This window comes from Ornithorhynchus anatinus, chromosome X1 (genome assembly GCF_004115215.2).
Source record: "Ornithorhynchus anatinus isolate Pmale09 chromosome X1, mOrnAna1.pri.v4, whole genome shotgun sequence".
NCBI classification, from domain to species: domain Eukaryota; kingdom Metazoa; phylum Chordata; class Mammalia; order Monotremata; family Ornithorhynchidae; genus Ornithorhynchus; species Ornithorhynchus anatinus.
The window spans coordinates 106,537,348-106,556,327 of NC_041749.1; the positions used below are offsets into that span (position 1 = coordinate 106,537,348).

Consider the following 18,980-nt stretch of genomic DNA (forward strand, 5'->3'; position numbering starts at 1 on the left):
GAACCGTCTGCTCTGTTTCTTTCTGCTCCTGCCCTGGGGCAACTGTTTGGAGCTGGGCGGGGCCGGGGAAACTTGAGGTTGCCATGGGAGTGTGGGAAGAGAAATGGTGCACAAAAGGAACACAGAGAGAGAGCGCCTGGGGCAAGCCCACTGGGGGATGGACCACACCAGCTCTTCTCCAGTTTGGAATTAAGCATTCCTTCACCGCCTCAGTCAGACTCTGTGTGCCCCGGCCCCTGCCCAGCTCGTGCTTCTTTTACAAAGAAGTGGTCCTGAGCCTCTCCGGTGCTGGGGGCCGGGATCTACTAGGCCAGAAAGGCTCATCTGATGTGCACGTTCCAGGGAGGCCAGCTCGGGGGTAGGGTGTCTGCCGTTTGGGCTTGCCGGGGCCAGAGGGTCAGTTGTTGGGCCTTGACAGCAATCAACCAATCAGTCGAGTTTAACATGCACATGCCATGTGGAGAGTACTGTACTGAGCTCTTGGGAGAGTAGAATACAATGGAGGTGGTAGATAGAATCCCTGCCCACAAGGAGATGAGAGTCTTCGGGAGACATACATTAAAATCAATTACAGATGGAAATGGCAGAGTATAGGGATATGTACACGAGTGCTGCGGGGTGACTGTCAAGTGCTTCAAGGGGCCAGATAATAATTATGGTACTTGTTAAGCACTTACTATGTGCCAAGCACCGTTCTAAGCACTGGGATAGATACAAGTTGGACACAGGCCTCGTCCCACTTGGGGCTCACACTCTCATCCCCATCTTCCAGATGACGTAACAGAGAAGTTGAGTGACTCGCCCGACGTCACAAGGCGGACTTGTGGCAGAGCCGGGGTTAAGACCCAGGTCCTCCTGATTGAAGCGTGCAGGTGACACGGAGGGGAGAGTGAGGTGGGGAAATGAGATGTAGTTGGTCGGGGAAGGCCTCTTAGAGGAGAGGTGATTCTAGGAGGGTTTTGAAGGTGGGGAGAGTGGTGGACTGTCGGATGTGAAGGAGGAGGGGCGTTGCAGGATGTGGGCGAGGGTCGTGAGACAGATGAGATTGAGGTACAGTGAATAGGAGGGAAATGTGCGGTCTGGGTTGTAGCAGGAAATCAGGGAAGAAAAGTAGAAGGGGGTGAGCCGATTGCCTTAAAGATAACGGTAAGGAATTGTTGGAGGCGGTTGGGCAGCCATTAGAGGCTTTTTCAGGTACGGGAAGACGACCGAATGGGCTTTTTTCTTGTTTTTGTGTTTGTTTTTTAAAGATCGATCCGGGCAATAGAAGTATGGACTGGAGTGGGGAGAAGCAGGAGGCAGGGAGGTCAGCGAGGAGGCTGAAGGACTAGTCAAGGTGGGATAGGATAAGTGCTTGGATCAACGTGGTAGATGGAGAGGAAAGGGTGGATTCTGGAGATGTTGTGACGGTAGACCTGACAGGATTTGGGGACAGACTAAATGTGCACGTTGAAAGAGGGGTGTGGAGGATAACGTCATGGCTCTGGGCGTGTGAGACAGGGAGGATAATGGTGTAGTCTAACGTGATGGGAAAGTCAATGGGAGGGATGCAATTTTGGTGGGAAGCGGAGGAGTTCAGTTTTGGACACGTTCAGCTTGAGGTGTCGGTGGCACATCTGGATAACGTTTCCAGGAGAAGCATACTGGGGAAGCAGCGTGTCTCGGGGGAAAGAGCCCGGGCTTGGGAGTCAGAGGTCATGGGTTCGAATGCTGGCTCTGCCACTTGTCAGCTGTGTGACTGTGGGCAAGTCACTTCACTTCTCGGTGCCTCAGTTACCTCATCTGGAAAATGGGGATTAAGACTGTGAGCTCCACGTGGGACAACCTGATTAGCCTGTATCTACCCCAGCGCTTAGAACAGTGCTCTGCACACAGTAAGCGCTTAACAAATACCAACATTATTATTATAAGAGAAGCAGCATGGCTCAGTGGAAAGAGCCCGGGCTTGGGAGTCAGAGGTCATGGGCTCGAATGCCGGCTCTGCCACTTGTCCGCTGTGTGACTGTGGGCAAGTCACTTCACATCCCTGTGCCTCAGTTCCCTCATCTGGAAAATGGGGATTAAGACCGTGAGCCTCACGTGGGACAACCTGATTACCCCGTATCTACCCCAGCGCTTAGAACAGTGCTCTGCGCATGGTAAGCGCTTAACGAATACCAACATTTTAAGTAGAGACGTACTGAAGACAGGAGGAAATGCAATATCGTAGATAAGGAGAGAGATCAGGGCTGGAGATGAAGATGTGAGAATCATCCAGATAGAGATGGCTGTGGAAGCCGAGGGAGTGAATTAGTTCTCCGAGGGAGTGGATGGAGGTGGAGGATAGAAGGTGACCCAGAGCTGAGCCTTGAGGGGGTAGGAGGCAGAGGAGGAGCCTGTGAGAGAGACTGAGAAGGAGCGTCCGGAGAGAGAGGAGGAAGACCGGGAAAGGACGGTGTCAGTGTCCTGGATAACGTTTCCAGGAGAAGGGGGTGGTCGACGGTGTCGAAGGCAGCTGAGAGGTGGAGGAGGATTAAGATGGAGTAGAGGCCACTGGATTTGGCAAGGAGGTCATTGGTGACCTTCGAACGGGCAGTTTCTGTGGAGTGAAGTGGGCGGAAGCTAGAGTGCAGGTAGTTGAGCAGAGGAAGTGGCGACAGTGGATGTAAACAACTTACTCAAGGGGTTTGAAGAGGTGTGGTAGGAGGGAGATGGGGTGATAACTGGAGGGAGTCGTGGGGTCAAGGAAGGGTATTTTGAGGAGGGGGAGACATGTGCACGCTTGAATGCAGTGGGTAAGTAGCTTCTGGAAAGAGAGCAGTTGACTGTTGTCAGGGAAGGGGCAAGTGTTTGGATAAAGTGCTGAGGGATGAGGTCAGATGTGCAGGTGGAGGGGGTAGTATTTGAGAGGAGGTAGGAGATCTCTTGAGAGACTCCCAAAGAGCGGGCAGGAGGAAGTTGGGACTGGAGAGGAATAGAGGAGATTTTAGGGAGACTTTATGTGACGGTCTCAATATTATCGACGGAGTACATAACTAGGTTACTAGGGGCGTGATGGGGTTGCGGGGGCAAGAGGCTCGAGGAGGGAGTTAGTCTGAAACAGCTGGTGCAGGCAAAGGGCTTGGGAATCAATAAAGAATGGTGAAGTCTTTTTTGCCAGGCGGAAGAGAGGGCAGAGTTACGGAAGGCGAGGATGTTTGAGATGGAGGAGGTCGGCCTGGTGTCTCCATTTCTGCCAGCAGCGGGCTGCAGCTCATGCACAGGAGTAGAGGGAGCACAGTGGGGAGGTGATCCAGGGCTGTTGGTCGTAGGAGATTGAAGGCGGGTGAGAGGGTGAGGATTTGTATGTCAAGAGAAGGCACTGTGGACCACCTCCTTCTGGAAACATAATCCAACCTCGGCTTCACCGACTCCGTCCTCTCCTGGTTCTCCTCTTAGCTCTCTGGCCGCTCATTCTCGGTCTCTTCTGCGGGCTCCCCCTCTGCCTCCCACCCCCCCGTGGGAGTCTCTCAAGGCTCAGTTCTGGATCCCCTTCTATTCTCCATCTACACCCACTCCCTTGGAGAACTCATCTGCTCCCATGGCTTCAACTCCCATCTCTGCACGGATGATTGCTAAATCTACTTCTCTAGCCCCATCTTTCTCCTTCTCTGCAATCTCGCATTTCCTCCTGCCTTCAGAACATCTCTATTTGGATGTCCCGCGGACACCTTAAACTTAACAGGTCTTAAACAGAACTCCTCATCTTCCCACCCAAACCCTGTCCTCCCGCTAACTTCCCCATCACTGTAGACACCATCCTCCTTGTCTCACAAGCCTCATTCAACCCACGTATTCAATCTGTCGCCAAATCCCGACGGTTCAACCTTCACATCACCACTAAAATCGGCCCTTTCCTCTCCACCCAAACTGCTATCACGTTAATCCGAGCACTTATCCTATCCTGTCTCGATTACCGCATTAGCCTCCTTGCCTAACTCCGTGCCCTCTGTCTCTTCCCCCTCTCCAGTCCAGGTTTCATTCTGCTGCCTGGATCATTTTTCTACAAAACTGTTCAGTCCATCCTTTCCCCGCTTCTCAAGAACCTCCGGTGGTTGTCCGTCCACCTCCTCATCCAACAGAAACTCAATCAGCACTCAATCAGCTCGCCCCCTCCTACCTTACATTCTGATTTTCTACTACAACCCAGTCCCCCCACTTTGCCTCTTCTATCCCCAACCTATTCACTGTATCTCGATCTCGCCATCAACTCCCCGCCTCTGGCCTGGAACTCCCTCCCCCTTCATATCCGACAGACGATCACTCGCCTCCCCTTCAAAGCCTAATTAAAAGCACGCCTCCTCAGCGCGGCCTTCCGTGACTAAGCCCTCATTTCCTCTTCTCCCACTCCTTCGTGTTGCCCTTGCACTTGAATTTGCACCGTATATTCACCCCTCCCTCAGCCCCACAGCCCTTGTGTACATGTTGTACTGTACTCTCCCAAGTGCTTAGTACAGTGCTCTGCACACCATAAGCGCTCAGTGCATACAACTGATTGATTGAGACCGAATGGGGCCTGATGACGACTTTGGAAAATTGGAGGGGGTCGAAAGATCGGAGGTCTCTGAGGGGCGACAGGACAGATTCGCAGGGAGTGAGCGTGTGGGAGAGAAGGCAGGGGACGAAGCTGTGGCCGGAGAGTGGAATTTTGAACTTGGTGGGGTTGCAGGTCGGTCCGGTCGCCAGAGGTGATGAAGTTGAGGGTGTGGCCAAACTGGCCAGTGGGTGAGGGGGGTGGAGTAGGAGGTTGGTGAAGTTGAGGAGTGAGAGGAAGTGGGAAGGTTGTGGGGAACGTTCACGTGGGTATTAAAGTCCCTGAGGGTCAGTATAGGGATGGAGCAGGAAGGAACGCGAAAGGGGGGTCAGATGTTTCAGAGAGTTGGAGCCCGAGGGGTGGTAGATGACGACGACTAGTAAATGGAGTAGGGGTGGTAGAGGCGGGGATGGTATGGGCTTCAAAGGAAGGGAAAGAAAGGGATGGGGGAGGTGGGATGGGGTGAGAGTGGCACTGGGGAGAAGGAAACTGACTCCTCCCCCTTTCCCAGTGAGTCTGGGGGAGTGGGAGAAGACGAGGCCCCCCCCACCAGTGAGAGCAGCAGGGGAGAGAGTGTCCTCTAGACTGTAAGCCTTCTCTAGACTGTAAGCTCAGTGTGGGAAGGGAATAGGAAGGAAAGGGAACAACCTACTCTGTTAGGGTGTACTCCGCTTAGTACAGTGCTCTGCACACAGTAAGTGCTCAATAAATACGATTGATCTGAGGAGAGCCAGGTTTCAGTGAGGGTGAGGAGGAGCAGTGCTCGGGTCAGGAACGGGTCAAGGATGAAGGGACGCTTCCCCGTGACAGAGTGGGGGTTCCACAGGCGGTTGGCTGGGGGCGGGGAGGGGTTGGATGGGAGTGAGCTGAGGGGCTGGCAAGGTGCAGGGAACTGCCTTTGATTCAGTGGACCACTCTTTTCTTCTGGGAGCATTCTCTAACCTTGGTTTCACTGACACTGTCCTTTCCTGGTTCTCCTCCCGCCTCTCTGGACGCTCATTCTTGGTCTCTTCTGCCTCCCATCCCCTCCCCGGGGGTCCCTCAAGGCTCAGTTCTGGGTGCCCTCCTAGTCTCCGTCGACATCTCTAGGCCGCAGGCTGGTTGTGGGCAGGGAACGTGTCTACCGACTCTGTTACGTTCTATTCCCTCAAGCCCTTAGTACCGTGCTCCGCACAGGGAAAGCGCTCGATAAATACGGTTGAATGAATGAATGGTCTTCACACGATAAGCACTCAATAAATACCACTGATGGATTGCTCCACACCCACTCCCTTGGCTTCAACTACCACTTCATTCATTCATCCAGTCGTATTTATCGAGCGCTTACTGTGTGCAAAGCACTGTACTAAGCTCTTGGTAGAGTACAATACAACAGACAGACACATTCCCTGCTTACAACGAGCTCACCGTCTAGTACCGTTTCTACATCACTTAACTTCTCTGTGCCTCAGTTCCCTCATCTGTAAAATGGGGATTAAGACTGTGAGCCCCACGTGGGACAACCTGATTCCCCTATGTCTACCCCAGCGCTTAGAACAGTGCTCGGCACATAGTGAGCGCTTAACAAATACCAACATTATTACATGGCGGATTCCCAAATCTACCTCTCCATAACGGACCTCTTTCCTCTGCAGTCTGGCATTTCTCCTACCTTCGGGATATCTCCGCTTGGATGTCCCCCCGACACCTTGAACGTAACACGTCCCAAACGGAACTCGTCTTCCCCCGTAACCTTGGCTTTATCTGTGACTCCTCCCTCTTCCGACTCGCGCGTTCAGCCGGTCAGTCCGTCCGTCACGGAATCCTGTCCATTCGTCCTTCGCGTCCTCTCCGGGGTCCGCCCCTTTCCTCTCCAAGCACCTGTCACGCACATCCCGTTTCGACTACAGCATCGGCCTCCTTGCTGACCTCCCGGCCTCCGGGGTCTCCCCCTTCCGATCCGAACATTACTTGGCTGCCTGCACCGATTGAAAAAGGAAAAATCAATCTGTGCCCATCTCCCCACTCCTCAAAAACCTCTATCGTTTGCCCGACCGTCTCCGCATCGAACGGCAGGTCCTCGCCGTCGGCTTTAAGGCTCTCGATCGGCTCTCACCCGCTACAACCCGGCGCCCGCACTTTGCTCCTCTGACGGCGACCTACTCGCTGTACCTCCGTCTCACCCACCCCTCTCACTGTCGACCCCTTGCTCGCACCCACCCTCCTGCCTGGAACTCCCACCTCTTTCATATCTGAGACTTGCACTCTTCCCATCCTCAAAAGCCCTTCTAAAATCGCATTTCCTCTTGGAAGCCTTCCCTGACTAACCTCTCGGGCCCCCACCCTATGCTCCTTTCCTCTGCATCGCCTGTGTTCTTAAGTCCACGGCTACTAAGCGTTTTGTCACCTCAGCCCCTCCTGCATAGCTTCATACTGTATTTCCCCTATCTGTAATTGATTCTAACGTCCGTCTTCCACCTCTCCTCTGTATCTGGTGGGCAGGGATCTCATCTACCACCTCTGTTTTTGTACTCTCCCAAGCATTTAGTCCAGTTCTCTGCCCACGGTAAGTGCTCAATAAATACCGTTGACTGATTAGGACCAATGTTGAGAGGCTGGACACACACACACACACACACGGCCGGGGGGGGGGGGGGGGGATGCTGACTAAGCCCTCATTTCCCCTCCCCGCCTCCGCCTTTGTGTCGCCCGCGCACTTGGCCGTGAGCCCCTTGGGCACTGATACTCACTCCAGCCCCACTGCACTTACGTCCCTAGCCTTCTACTCTCCCATTTCCCCGAACCGTAACTGATTTTGAATGAACGTCTCCCCAGCGTAGGCTGTAAGCTCCTTGCGGGCAGGGATTGGGTCGGCCAACTCCATCATACTGTACTTTCCCAAGCACTTGGTACAGTGCCCTGCGCACATTCAGCGCTCAGTCACCGACTGATTCGGCTGAGAGGAACTTAGGTGGTTCCCGGTTCACTCGCCCCCACCCCCTTTCCCAGACTGCACGAGTTTACACAGGAAATAGTATCCTTGGCCCCAGCCTGACCCAGCCTCCACGGTCCCTACGGATTTCGGGATTTATTGTTTTTTTAAAATGGCATTTATTAAGCGCTATGTGCCAGGCACCGTACTGGGGTAGCGACAAACTGAACAGGTTGGATGCAGTCCCTGTCCCACCTGGGGCTCACGGTCTCAATCCCTACTTCACAGAGGAGATGAGTGAGGCCCAGAGAAGTGAAGTGACTTGCCCAGGGTCCCACAGGAGAAGAGGGGCAGAGCTGAGATTAGGACCCAGATCCTCCCGACCCCTAGGCCCGCGCTCTAACCGGCAGGTCATGCTTCCGCAGGGGAACGTCCTCTCACCTGGGAAGGGGCTGGAACATCCTAGGCCGCTTTTCTCCACCACCGCCGTCCAGGGGTTTCACGATGCAGAAGGGCTCAGCAGGGCCCCCCCCTCTGCCCGGCCCGTCCCGGGGCCTGGGGCCCTGCTGCCCTCCCCAGAGCAGCGCTGGTTTAGCCGGGGGGAATGAATTCATCAACTGTGGTATTTGTTAAGCGCTTACTAGGTGCCAGGCACTGCACTAAGCGCTGGGGTGGACAGCAAATCGGGTTGGACCGTGGGGCTCACGGTCTTAACCCCCGTTTGACAGATGAGGTAACTGAGGCACTGAGAAGCGACTCGCCCAGGGTCACAGAGCAAGTGGACAAGCGGCAGAGGGGGGATCAAAACCCAAGACCCTCCGACTCCCAGGTCCGTGGTCCGTCCACTACGCCGTGCACATTCGGCCTCGTACGGCCCACTGCAACAAGTGGATGGTCAAATCCTACCGCTACGACATCTCTCCTGTGGTTTGAAGGAAGGGTCCCAGCCGGCCACAGCCCAAGTCGTGGGGGCACTGAGGCCAGCGAGGAGAGAGGAAGCGTCAGAGAGCGGCACACAGACGGCACGGAGGCGGGGGGGGGGGGGCCGGGCCCCATCCGGCTCCCAGGGACCGAGGGGGTGTGGGCAGCAGGCACACGGGGTGGCTGCCGAGAAAGGGGGGGCCGGTAACGCCGCGGGCAGGCGGGGGTGAGCGGGGGACCCCCAGAACGGCATTTCCCGCACCCTGATCCAGGATAGCGGGAGGGGGAAAATGACGACCATGACGACCCCGAGTTTCCACTTCCAGGAAAAAGACAGAGGGATCAAACAGCACGACCTCTCCCGGCGTTTCCGTCTTTACTGAGCAGAATGCAAAACTCCCTCCGAATAACAAGTAGAAAATTTAGGAATTAGTCAAAAGGCACATAGTCTAAAAAAAAAAATCTCTTTACATATATACATTTCCATTAATTATAAATACACATAGAAAATGAAGGCCAGGCCCATCAAGCAGATTTTAAAAGTGCACAGGAGAGAAGGGGCGGGGGGAAGCACGAGGAAGATGACTTATTTTTAAAAATACATACACAATCAGTAGGACGGCTAGAAAACAATAACTTAGTTGAAAGACACTGAGGGACGTGAAGGTGCCGTGTTGCTGCCTCGACTCCTATGGGAAGAGAAGGATTTCTGGGGCTGGGGAGAGGTGAGGCGGGGACCAGGGATGGGTGGGGATTTGGGAATTTTGTTTCGGTGGTGGGGGCGGCAGTTTTCCTGAGATGCTGTGTCGCACGAGGATTTGGTTTTGTCGTTGACTTCCGCTCAGTCCCATCAAGCCCCCGAAGGCGGGCGGAGACTCGGCCCCGCTAGCCGGGAGGACAAACTGGGACGGTGCGGGCCGGGGAGGGGAAGGGAACGGCGGGGAGTGAAGGCAGAAGCCCCGGACGCACCCTGGAGGAGGTGGGGGAAAGAGGGGAGGGCCTACAAGACAGCGGCGGCAGAGGAGTTCTCAGCCCCCGTCTCTTCTCCAGCGAGAGAGTCCAACTGCCTGGAAACCCAGGAGACTCAATGGAGCGAACACCTAAACTAAGAACGCTTGGCTTGGAAGAAATTTTCCATCGTGCCTGTTTCTGTTGTTGTTCAGGATGACGGTATTTCAAAATAAGAAACATTTCAGATTTAAGAACAACCCCCCGCCCCTCCCACAGACCTCATTTCAACACTAGATTTCGACCTCAGTCTGGTGGCCACATCTGGGACATTAGGTGCCCGAAGGCTTGGCCCCTGTCCTAGGTGACACGGCATACGGGGGAGAGAGGAGAGAGGAGAGAGGGGGGAGAGGCGAGGAGAAAGGAAAGAGAAGTGTGTGTGCATGTGTACGTCTGCGCATGCAAACTAAGGACGTTTTGGAATTGAGAAATTTCAAAATAAATTCAATTTGAGGGTTATAACGAGATTCCTGTCCAGCCAACTCGACCACGCATGCCGGAGGGAGCAGATAATCACAATCATCTTTTCGGCCCATCTCCGTTAATAGTTTCAGCCTCCTTCATCAGCCCCGGTCAACTGAGGGGGAAAGGGAGAGAAAAGCAGCCGGGGGGGGGGGGGGGGGGGCGGGGAGCTTGAATCATTCACTCATGCCCTGGATAACAGGGACCCCCAGGCCACCCTTCTCCACAACACCCCAGGCCCAATTTCTGAGGATGGGGGTGGGGGACCCCTCCCGAGGCAGACCCTTGAAGAGGAGCCGGGTAGGACAGTCGGGGCCGGGGGGAGGGAGGTGCCCAGAGCAGCTGCCGAGACCTCGTTCACTCCCACTCTTTCTACCACCCGGACCCACGGCCAAGTGGGAGAAAGGGAAAAAAGAAAACAAGAGATTCCTCTAGACTGTACGCTCGTTACGAGCGGGGAACCCTGTTGGCTAATTCCGTTGCTTAGTACGGGCGCTCAGCACAGTGCTCTGCACGCACCAAGAGCCCGGCAAAAACCACCGACGCTCCATCGACCGATTCCTCCTCCGGATTCCCGGACACGCCGCGGTCCCCGGAGCGGGGGGAGAAAGGGCCGGGCCCACTGAAGAGCGTGGACCGGGGGGATGGTGGCGGGGGGGGGGGGGGGGGGGGGGCGCCCTGAGGTCATAGAGCAGGGACTATTGCTATCGAGGGGCAGGGCAGGAGCCCCAGAAAGGCGGTGGGGTCCACGCGAGGTTACAGTGTCAGAAGGCCAGAAGGCTGCTTCCTGCCACCCCCGACGCCCCGGAGAGGGAAGTCCCTGGGGCCGCCTAGGGGTGTCGCTGAGGGACGGGGGTGGAGGCTGAGGGAAATGGGCTCCTCCTGACTCAGTAGTTTACCAGGAGCGGGAGGGGAGGGGAGGAGGGAACGCCTGCCCCGTTCCCTCCGCGGTTGGCGGGGGTGGGAAGGCACCCCCTCCATCCTCCGCCGCCCCGAGACCTACTAGAGATAGAAAATTTGCTATGTGTATAGATGTGTGTGAAGGTATATTATATATAAATAATTTTTGGAAAGGAACGCTCTACGGTGTCCAGTCCGGTCCTAGGAGTTGGCGAAGGGGGGGCTGAAGCGGATGACGCTCTGGCGCTCCAGGCCCAGGGGCCCGTCCTGGGACCCGTCCTGGGGCCCGACGACGTTCAGGGTCCTCAGCATGTCCTCCAGCACTTCCTTGAAGTTGATCTCCGTCGGGTGGGAGAGGTCTTGCGCGGGGGGCGGGGTCTGCTGCTGCGGGGCCAGGGGCGAGGGTCCGTGGGAGCCGAGCAGCGGGGCGGCCGGCAGGCGGGGTCCGGTGGGGTCCGGGGGGAAGGAGAAGCGGGGGGGGAAGGGCGGCGGGGGCAGGACGTCGGCGGGGGGGCTGAGCGTCAGATCCAGGATCTCGTCCGGGCGGGGGCGGGAGGGCGGGGCCCGCCGGTCGGGGGGCAGCCGCAGCGGGAAGGGTGGCAGGGGCGGCTGGAGGGAGGCCCCGTCGTGCTTCCGCTTGACGTTGGCGTCCATCTGCTTCAGCTCCTCTAGCACTTTGGGCACGCAGCTCTCCGGGATCTTGATCCCTGGAGGGGCGGGGGCGGAGAGGGGGCCGGCAATCACCCGGGGCCCGGACCCTCCCTTCCGGCCCACATCCCACCCCCAGCCCAAGCCGGGAGAGGTGGGGGGGGGGGGGGGGGGGGGGGGGGGGGGGCGGGGAGGGGGAGGGCATTCCGCGTCCAGCCCCGAGGCCGGGGGGAGGGCGGGGGGGGGGGGGGGCGCAGTCATTCGTTCATTCACCCATTCAGTCGTATCTATTGAGTGCTTACTGTGTGCGGAGCGCTGCGCTAGGTGCCAGAGGGCCCTTCTCACTTACCCACTTGCTTCTTCTTCTCCTTGGTCTTGAGGCGGACGATCTGCAGGTAGCTGCTGCTGGTGATGTCGGCCATGATGCTGGCGATGCGGCTCCAGACGCGCAGCAGCGCCCCGCACAGCATGTAGTAGTGCCGCAACCTCATGCCCTGGTAGCATTCTCGGCCCTCCTGGATCAGCTTGCACGGCCGGTTCCTGAGGACCGGGCGGGAGCACGGCTCGGAACCCCCCACGCCCTACACGTGTGCTCGCACGCACGCGCGTAGATGCCCACGGGCCATCCTGGGACTCTAGCCTGCAGGTGTCCCGGGGTGGCGGTGGTGCGTGCGGGGGAGGGCGTGACACAGCGGGGGCAGAAGTCCGAGGACCAGCCGGCTCACAGCTGGGAAGGGCTAAAATCACCAAGCACGGATAATCCCTTAGCCCACCGTGGAACGCCGGAAGAACCGAGAAGCTTCACGAGGGACGGCCCCACGCTGGAGGGGGGAGGGAAACGGGGAACCCCGGGGTGGGGGGAGGAAAGAAAGCGTCTTCCCGGGGGAGTCGGAGGGGGCGGGGAAGGTCTGACCCCAGAGAGAGGAGCCGGAGGTGCCCACCCCACTCAGGGTGGAAAGCGGCCGCCTACGGGGGCGAAGGGGAGGAAGCCCCCATCTCTTGCTGTCTCTGGACCCACGAGGACGCTGGCACTCACCACACAGCATGATTGCAATGCTTCAGAGAGAAGGTGTAGCTGCCCAACCAGTGTTCTTTGGCTTCCTCAGCGGTCACCTGCAGGGAGACTCGTAAATCACCCGGGGCCTTTTCCTCCAAGAAGCCTGCCTAGATTCATTAGCTTCATCCCGAGCATATCTCGAGCACCAAGCCTGCGCTGTGCCAGGCGCTTGGAAATGGACGCCAGAAGTCAAAGCTGACACCCCTGCCCTCGAGGAGCTCAGTCTGGATGTCTGACGGCATTCTCCGACACGTGGGGACGCTACTTCCCCCGGCTCCGGCCCACGCATCCATCCGTCCATCCGGCTAGGGACTTGACGGGGTCTCCATCCTGCCTTCCCCGTCTATCTATCAATCAATCAATGGTATTTATGGAGTTCTTATCGTGTGCAGAGCACTGTACCAAGCGCTTGGAAGAGCCACTGCCCACCAAACCCAGGGTCCCCTGCAGCTGGGGGCCGGGGTCCTCCAGAGCCGGGCCTTCCTGAGAGTGGGGACGTCAATGCCCGGTGCAGGCAGGGTCGTGGCCCCCGCCCGTCAGTGGGGACCCGGAAGGCTTTGGGTCCCCCCCGGTCCCCCGGCCCTGTCGCCAACCTACCCGCCGGTATTTCTTGCAGAAGCTCTCAAAGCCCTCCGGCTGGCTCTGCTTGCCGATGTTGGGCTTGTACAGGGTGAAGTTCTTCCCACGGTTCTGCTCGGCCAGCAGGCAGGTGTACTTGTTTCCCCGAACCTGTGGGGGACAGCCCGGGGGTTCTTCAGGCCTGGCTTCCAGGGGCGGGAAGGGAGGGGAGGAACCGGAGGGAGAGGGGCCGGACCGGGGAAGGTCTGGATGGAGAGGCAGTGCTTAGAACAGTGCTTGGCACATGGTAAGCGCTTACCAAATACCATCATTATTAGAGGGGCTGGGGGGGGAGGGGAGGGTTTGAGGAACAGTCCCCAAGTCCCGGCAGCTCCTCTTTCTAGGGACCCCCACCTCTCTGCATGTGAGCTAACAGTCCAGCGTGGGTCCGATGGGGGCGACGGTGAGGCCCACCTCCCCCCACGTCGGCTCTTCCCTTGGCCCTGTGCCCGATGCACACCTTGGGGGGGTTGGGGGGGAGAGGAGGGGGCCGGGGGAGGGACTCTGGGACCCCGTGCTCAAGGGATCGATGCTGGTGGAGCTTTGCCGGGGCAGCCGGCGAGGGCCGTCGACCACACCAGGGGGAGAGGGGAGGAGAGGGGCCGGCCCCTGGGGGGATCGGGACGGGGCGGGGGACTCCGAGGACGCCCATCCGGTCGGGTCACCCACCGACTCACCTTGTAGGACAGGTAGAACCCATCATGGATTCCTGTCAGCGTGAGCGACTTCTCGTATGCCTCTTCCCACCTCAGGCCTCGGTCCACGCTGATCTGTAAAAATCAAAGGGTCTCAGAGGGACCTGGGGCAGGCAGGAAAGGCGGGGGACTGACAGAGGGATGGACGAAGAGGAGCAACGGGAATTTCTCCTCCCCGGGGCCCCACCCAAATTCAACAAACCACATCCCTCCCCACCCTTCCAAGCCTCCCCAAAAAGCCACCTCCTCCAAGAGGCCCCAATCCCCTGGTTTCCCAGTCTGGCCAGGGATTCGGCCCCCTGGGCCCTCGGCGTACGTACATCTACTCTGTTGATTGATCATCCGCCCATTTACATTTCTCACTCGTGCATTATCATTACAGACGTACGTGTGTACGTATCCGTAATTTCCTTATATTAATGTCCGCCTCCCCCTCTGGACTGGGAGCTCACTGCGGGCCGGGAACGCGCCTACCGACTCTGTTACACTGTCCTCTCCCAGGTGCTCAGTATAGTGCTCTGCACACAGTAAGCGCTCAATAAACATGACTGACTGATTTGTATCTACGTATGATTTGTATCCATGCACTCGACTCCCCTGACGCACTGTCTACTTGGCAGTTGGCGTCTGCTTTTCCTCCTCATCCTCACTGTCAATCTATCAGCCAAACAGCCAGCCGGCCCCAGGAGGGCGGGGACTGCCTCGGTTTTCCTGATACGGTATGTTCCCACGCGCCCAGTACGGCGCTTTGCCGGCGGCAGATGTCGCTTGACGACGCAGCAGATCGTGGTCGCGCGGCTCTGTTGGAGTTTACTCAGTTTTCCCCTAACCCCTGTTTTCACCAGGCCTTTCAGAGAGAACGCTATCACGGAACTGGAAAGCGCTCTCCCGACCACGCTCATCCATCTGGACAGAAACGGGCACGGGCACGGTGTCGGCGAGACGGGGCGCCCGTGTAAAAGCCAGGGGCGCTTACCATTTAAACGGGGGGAGTCTGGCGGACACAAGTCGGGTCTTCAAATGAGGGTGGGAGCAGAGTTACAACTGGGGTGCCGATAGCAGGGACATGGGACAAGGAATAAACGAACCAAGTGAGAACATGGACCTGGGTTCCAACGGGGGTGACGATGTACTGAATGCTCTGTGGCTGCTGAGGGCAGTGGGCCAGCCCCAGCTGGGTCCAGGTTGCTCTGCATGTGAGGGGCTGGTCCAGGAGGAGGGGGCGGGGTGTCGGCTGGGTGAGGAGCCCCACGGGGCGGAAGAGGGGACGCCATGAGATATTTAGCCCCAGCTATAATTACCTTGTAGAAGACCACCTGCCCATCTTGAGGGTGGCCTGGTGTCAGAAACACCTCCTGGCTCTCTTCATAGATCTCATCAATTCCCGGGGCTAGATCTATAGAGACGGGGATATATTAATTAACTAACACACACACACACACACCCCCCACACACACAACAACGCAACCCCCGCCTCCCCCGCAGCAACATCAATCCGCTCCCCGCTAGCACTCGCGGCCGACAGAGCCTCCCTCACCCTTCAACCGTTCTTTGAGGAGGGGATCCCCCATCTGCCCGCCCACCCTCCATCAGCCTGGCCTTGCCGTCTCCAGAGCTGCTGTCTTGGGGAGGGGGTCCCCTGGTGTCCGGCAGCCCTGACGGCCCACGTGCCCACCCCATCCCATCCCATCCACGCCCTCAGCCCTTACCCAGGATGCCCATGTCATATTTGCCCTCCTTCTTGTCCTTCTCAATCAAGTAGTCAAAGGTGTCCGTGAAGTACTGAAAGAGCGTATTCTGTTTGTGCACCTCCAAACCCAGGATACGATTCAGGAACTTGGTGATGGAGCAGTCTGCAAGGGATTGGGGGAAGAAAAGGAAGGGGAAAGAAAAGGGAGGGGACAGGCCACTCAGGCTGGGGGCTGGGAACAGCGGACCAGCCCTCACAGCTTAGTTGGGCAATCTGGGGTGAGTGAGTGTGTGTGTGTGTGTGTGTGTGTGTGTGTGTGTGTGTGAGAGAGAGAGAGAGAGAGAACCCCCGGGGACCCACTCCCAAAGGAGAGGAGGAGAGGCGGGGTATATTGGGGGGTGGGGGGGTGCTGCTCCGGCCCTGTGACTCTCATCCACTCCTTCCCTCCCCAGGTGCTAATCCTGTGCCTTGCCCCATCGTCAGCAAAAGACTCCTGGGAAAACCACTCCAGGCCTGTCCTCCCCTACAGGCTCTGTGTGCTCAGAGGGGGAAAGGAGGGCCGAGTTCATTCTCCAACTTGAAGCAGGGATCCTGAGGGGTGGAAGGAGGGAGGGAAGGAGGAAGGAAGGGAGAAGGGGCGGGTGGCTGAGAAAAGACAATCCGAGCAATGCGGCCCCTCCCCAGGGGGACCGAAGCGACTCCTGTGAGGGTGAGAGTCAGTGTAATTTGCACGGATTCCTGGACAAGCAGCCCATTCTGGGTTACTGGAAGGAGAGGAGGGGCCGGGGAGGAGAAAGTGAGGGGGGGCTGGGAGATCCGACAGTTACCCCCCGAGGCCGGGGACCCAGCACCCGGTCCCTCCGAGCGCCCTGGCGCCGCTGCCGGAGACGGCGGTGGGGCCGAGCCGGAGGTGGTTCGGGGGCTCAGGGACTGCTGTTTCTCGGCACCTGACCCCAGGTTGGTTTGGGCGAGGAGTCGGTACCAGGAGACCGAACCTCCCTCTTTCCCTGTCTGGCATCAAGGAAGACCTGGCTCGGGAGGTTCTGGAGGACCCCAGGAGACTCACCCTTTTCCACGGCGATGCACCCATACTTCATATCCTTACAGCAGATCCCAACGGAGAGGAGGCCGGACCGCATCTCTGCAGCGACGAGAGAGTTGTAATGCACCTTTCCCTCAGGGCCGGCGATCTTCTTCTCCCGCCATACCAGCCCCCCGCCCCGCCCCTTTCTTCCCGGCCCAGCCACGCCCCTGCCCTCCTCCCTCCTGTTCCTCCAGATGCGGCCATCGTGTTGGGAAATGCTCGGCTCCGGTGGGCCCCTGGCTGCCCCATGCCTCCGGCAGGGCAGCTCACCCTGGAAGAAGGCGGCATCTCCTCCGGGATAATTCTTGGGCAGAGGGACCCTGTTCTCCGTCTGATTGAGGATGGCTCCGAGAACTCGATCTAGTGCTCGGGCTCCATACTGCAGGTGAGAGGGAGAAGTCACGGTCAGGCGCGCATACACAGACACACACGTTTTGCTCAAACGTCCACGGGCCAGATAGGTAGGGGGTGGGACCTGTGATTCCAACTCTGGTTCATCCTCCCTCTGTAAGCACCAGCTTCACCTCAACTTCCCACTTGCCCGGGGGTGGGGGGGGGGTGGGGGGTGCGAGCACGCGTGCGCACAGCCGCCGTTCCAGCTCCGGTTCCCCCGAGAGGCCCGCGCAGGCTGCTTCCCTGTCTGGGTCCCGTTGGCTCCCTTACTTTACACCTGCCCCCTCCCTCACGATGTCAAGTGGGTGTCTCTGTGTCTCGTCAGCCCAGCAGAGTGCCAGTCCATCAAACCACCCCAGGACGGCACCCCCGCACCCTTCCCTCTGGGCCCAAGAGACTGATTCATCGCCGACCCCCAACCGAGTCTCCGAAGCCACCCGCCGCCCAAGGGGCGAGCTTCCCTCCCCGATGAACCCACCCAGCAGCACCCACCGTCCATACCCCGAGCCCTTCACCTTATTCTCAAAGTTGTATTTGCTGAGATCCCTGGATTCAGTGGCTCGCCGGTCCCCGTGGGTTAGGGCCCCCTGAGAGAGAGAGAGAGAGAGAGAGAGAGAGAGAGCGGGAAAGAGGTTTCAGAAAGGAGCGGCGGGCGTGGACAGGCAAGCGACCCCTCCACCGCAGCCAAGTCGGCCCCCTTGCTTTTTGGGACAGGCAGGATGGCAAGAAGGCAGGAAGCCAGCTACGATGGCAGCAGCTGGAGGTGTGTGCGTGCCGGGGGGGGGGGGGGGGAGAGAGAGAGAAAGGTGGGGGGTACCAGGGGCCAGGCCCGATCAGAGGCGGAGGATGCACTGCCCTCTGGAACCCGGTCTGCTCAGCCTCCAGTGACAGAAAGCGAGAGCCCCCGGGGGTTGGGGCGGGGTGGGATACGCGTGTGCGGTGCTCCAAGGGCGGCAGAGAGTTGGCCTCGGCCTTCCCCGCTCCCACTCACCAGACTTTCGAGGCGCTTGGCAACGATGGAGGCGAATCTCCTCTCCCCGGCCAGTCCAGAGATCAGGAACACATACTCGGGGGCTGAGACCTGGTTAGACCGGTGTGTTCGACCTGGAGGGAAAAACGGGCGGGAGACAAGTCGTCATCGTCACCGTCAATATTTATCGAGCACCAACTAGGCATCCGGGGGAGTTATAACACAGTAAAAATCACGGAAGGCGTGCCTTTGGAGGTGGGAAACTAAGGGATTTGGCCGATTTGGCCTAGGGGCGGGAGAAGAGAGTTTGTTCCCGATGTGTGGGGGTGGGTGGGTGTCCGTAGACAGAACTGATGAGTTGGGCTCAGGAGAGTCGGGTGCGACGGACGGGCAGGTCCCGGCCAGCCGCCCGGGGAACGTTCAGCGTGGGTGGCGGCGGCCGCGGGTCGGCCGCCAGCCGGGTCAGACCCCGGGGGCTCGATCTGAACCGGACCCCGGTGGGTGGCGGGGAAGAGCTTCCATGGGGAGAAAAATCCAGGCAAAGCTCCCCGAGAGGGGACAGGCACCGGACGAGGAATGCAGAGCTTCTCCCCGGCCCTCACCGAACTGCTGGATGGCTCGGTCCGCGCTCCAGGGCAACTCGAGCGTCATGTGGACCCGTCGCCTCTGGTTCTTGACCCGCCGGTCGGCTTGCAGGGAGATCCCCGAGCTGGAGGCCTCCGAGATGATCGCCACAAGCTGAGGGAAAGGCCAGCGAGGGTTGGGGGGGGGAGCCAGTGGTGAGGGGTGGGGGAAGCCCCTCAACCAGCCCTGCCCCAGCCTGGTCCTGGGGGAGCCCCGGGTACTGCCAGCCCTACTGGGGGGGGAGACCTGGGCCCTTGCCCCCCGCCAGGGTACCCTGAGCCCACCTTCTCCCCGCTCATGAATCGCTCCTTCTCTTTCAAGTTCACGTGGTCGATGGAGAGGCCTTGCTCCGCCCGGGACTCAAACACGACGGTCCCGTCTGGTCTGGACACGACCCGGCCTTTCCTACCCGTCATCTGCAGCATATCCCAGGGAGGAGAGGGGCGG

General features: G+C 58.7%; 1 protein-coding gene across 3 annotated transcripts in view; it reads right to left on the minus strand.

Moving 5' to 3' along the window:
• Nucleotides 1-10,525: 10,525 nt before the first annotated feature.
• SBNO2 (strawberry notch homolog 2) overlaps nucleotides 10,526-18,980 on the minus strand; it is a 132,224-nt gene continuing 123,769 nt past the window's right edge. For all 3 annotated transcript variants that reach the window (XM_029050649.2, XM_029050650.2, XM_029050652.2), the window contains 13 exons: nucleotides 18,818-18,949; nucleotides 18,512-18,647; nucleotides 17,931-18,043; nucleotides 17,455-17,526; nucleotides 16,817-16,925; nucleotides 16,529-16,603; nucleotides 15,482-15,625; nucleotides 15,074-15,168; nucleotides 13,755-13,847; nucleotides 13,057-13,188; nucleotides 12,439-12,515; nucleotides 11,752-11,942; nucleotides 10,526-11,461 (listed from right to left, as the gene is read on the minus strand). In XM_029050649.2, the coding sequence (XP_028906482.1) occupies nucleotides 10,956-11,461; nucleotides 11,752-11,942; nucleotides 12,439-12,515; nucleotides 13,057-13,188; nucleotides 13,755-13,847; nucleotides 15,074-15,168; nucleotides 15,482-15,625; nucleotides 16,529-16,603; nucleotides 16,817-16,925; nucleotides 17,455-17,526; nucleotides 17,931-18,043; nucleotides 18,512-18,647; nucleotides 18,818-18,949 (1,875 nt within the window). In that variant the 3' untranslated portion in view covers nucleotides 10,526-10,955. The remainder of the gene's footprint in view (nucleotides 11,462-11,751; nucleotides 11,943-12,438; nucleotides 12,516-13,056; nucleotides 13,189-13,754; nucleotides 13,848-15,073; nucleotides 15,169-15,481; nucleotides 15,626-16,528; nucleotides 16,604-16,816; nucleotides 16,926-17,454; nucleotides 17,527-17,930; nucleotides 18,044-18,511; nucleotides 18,648-18,817; nucleotides 18,950-18,980) is intronic.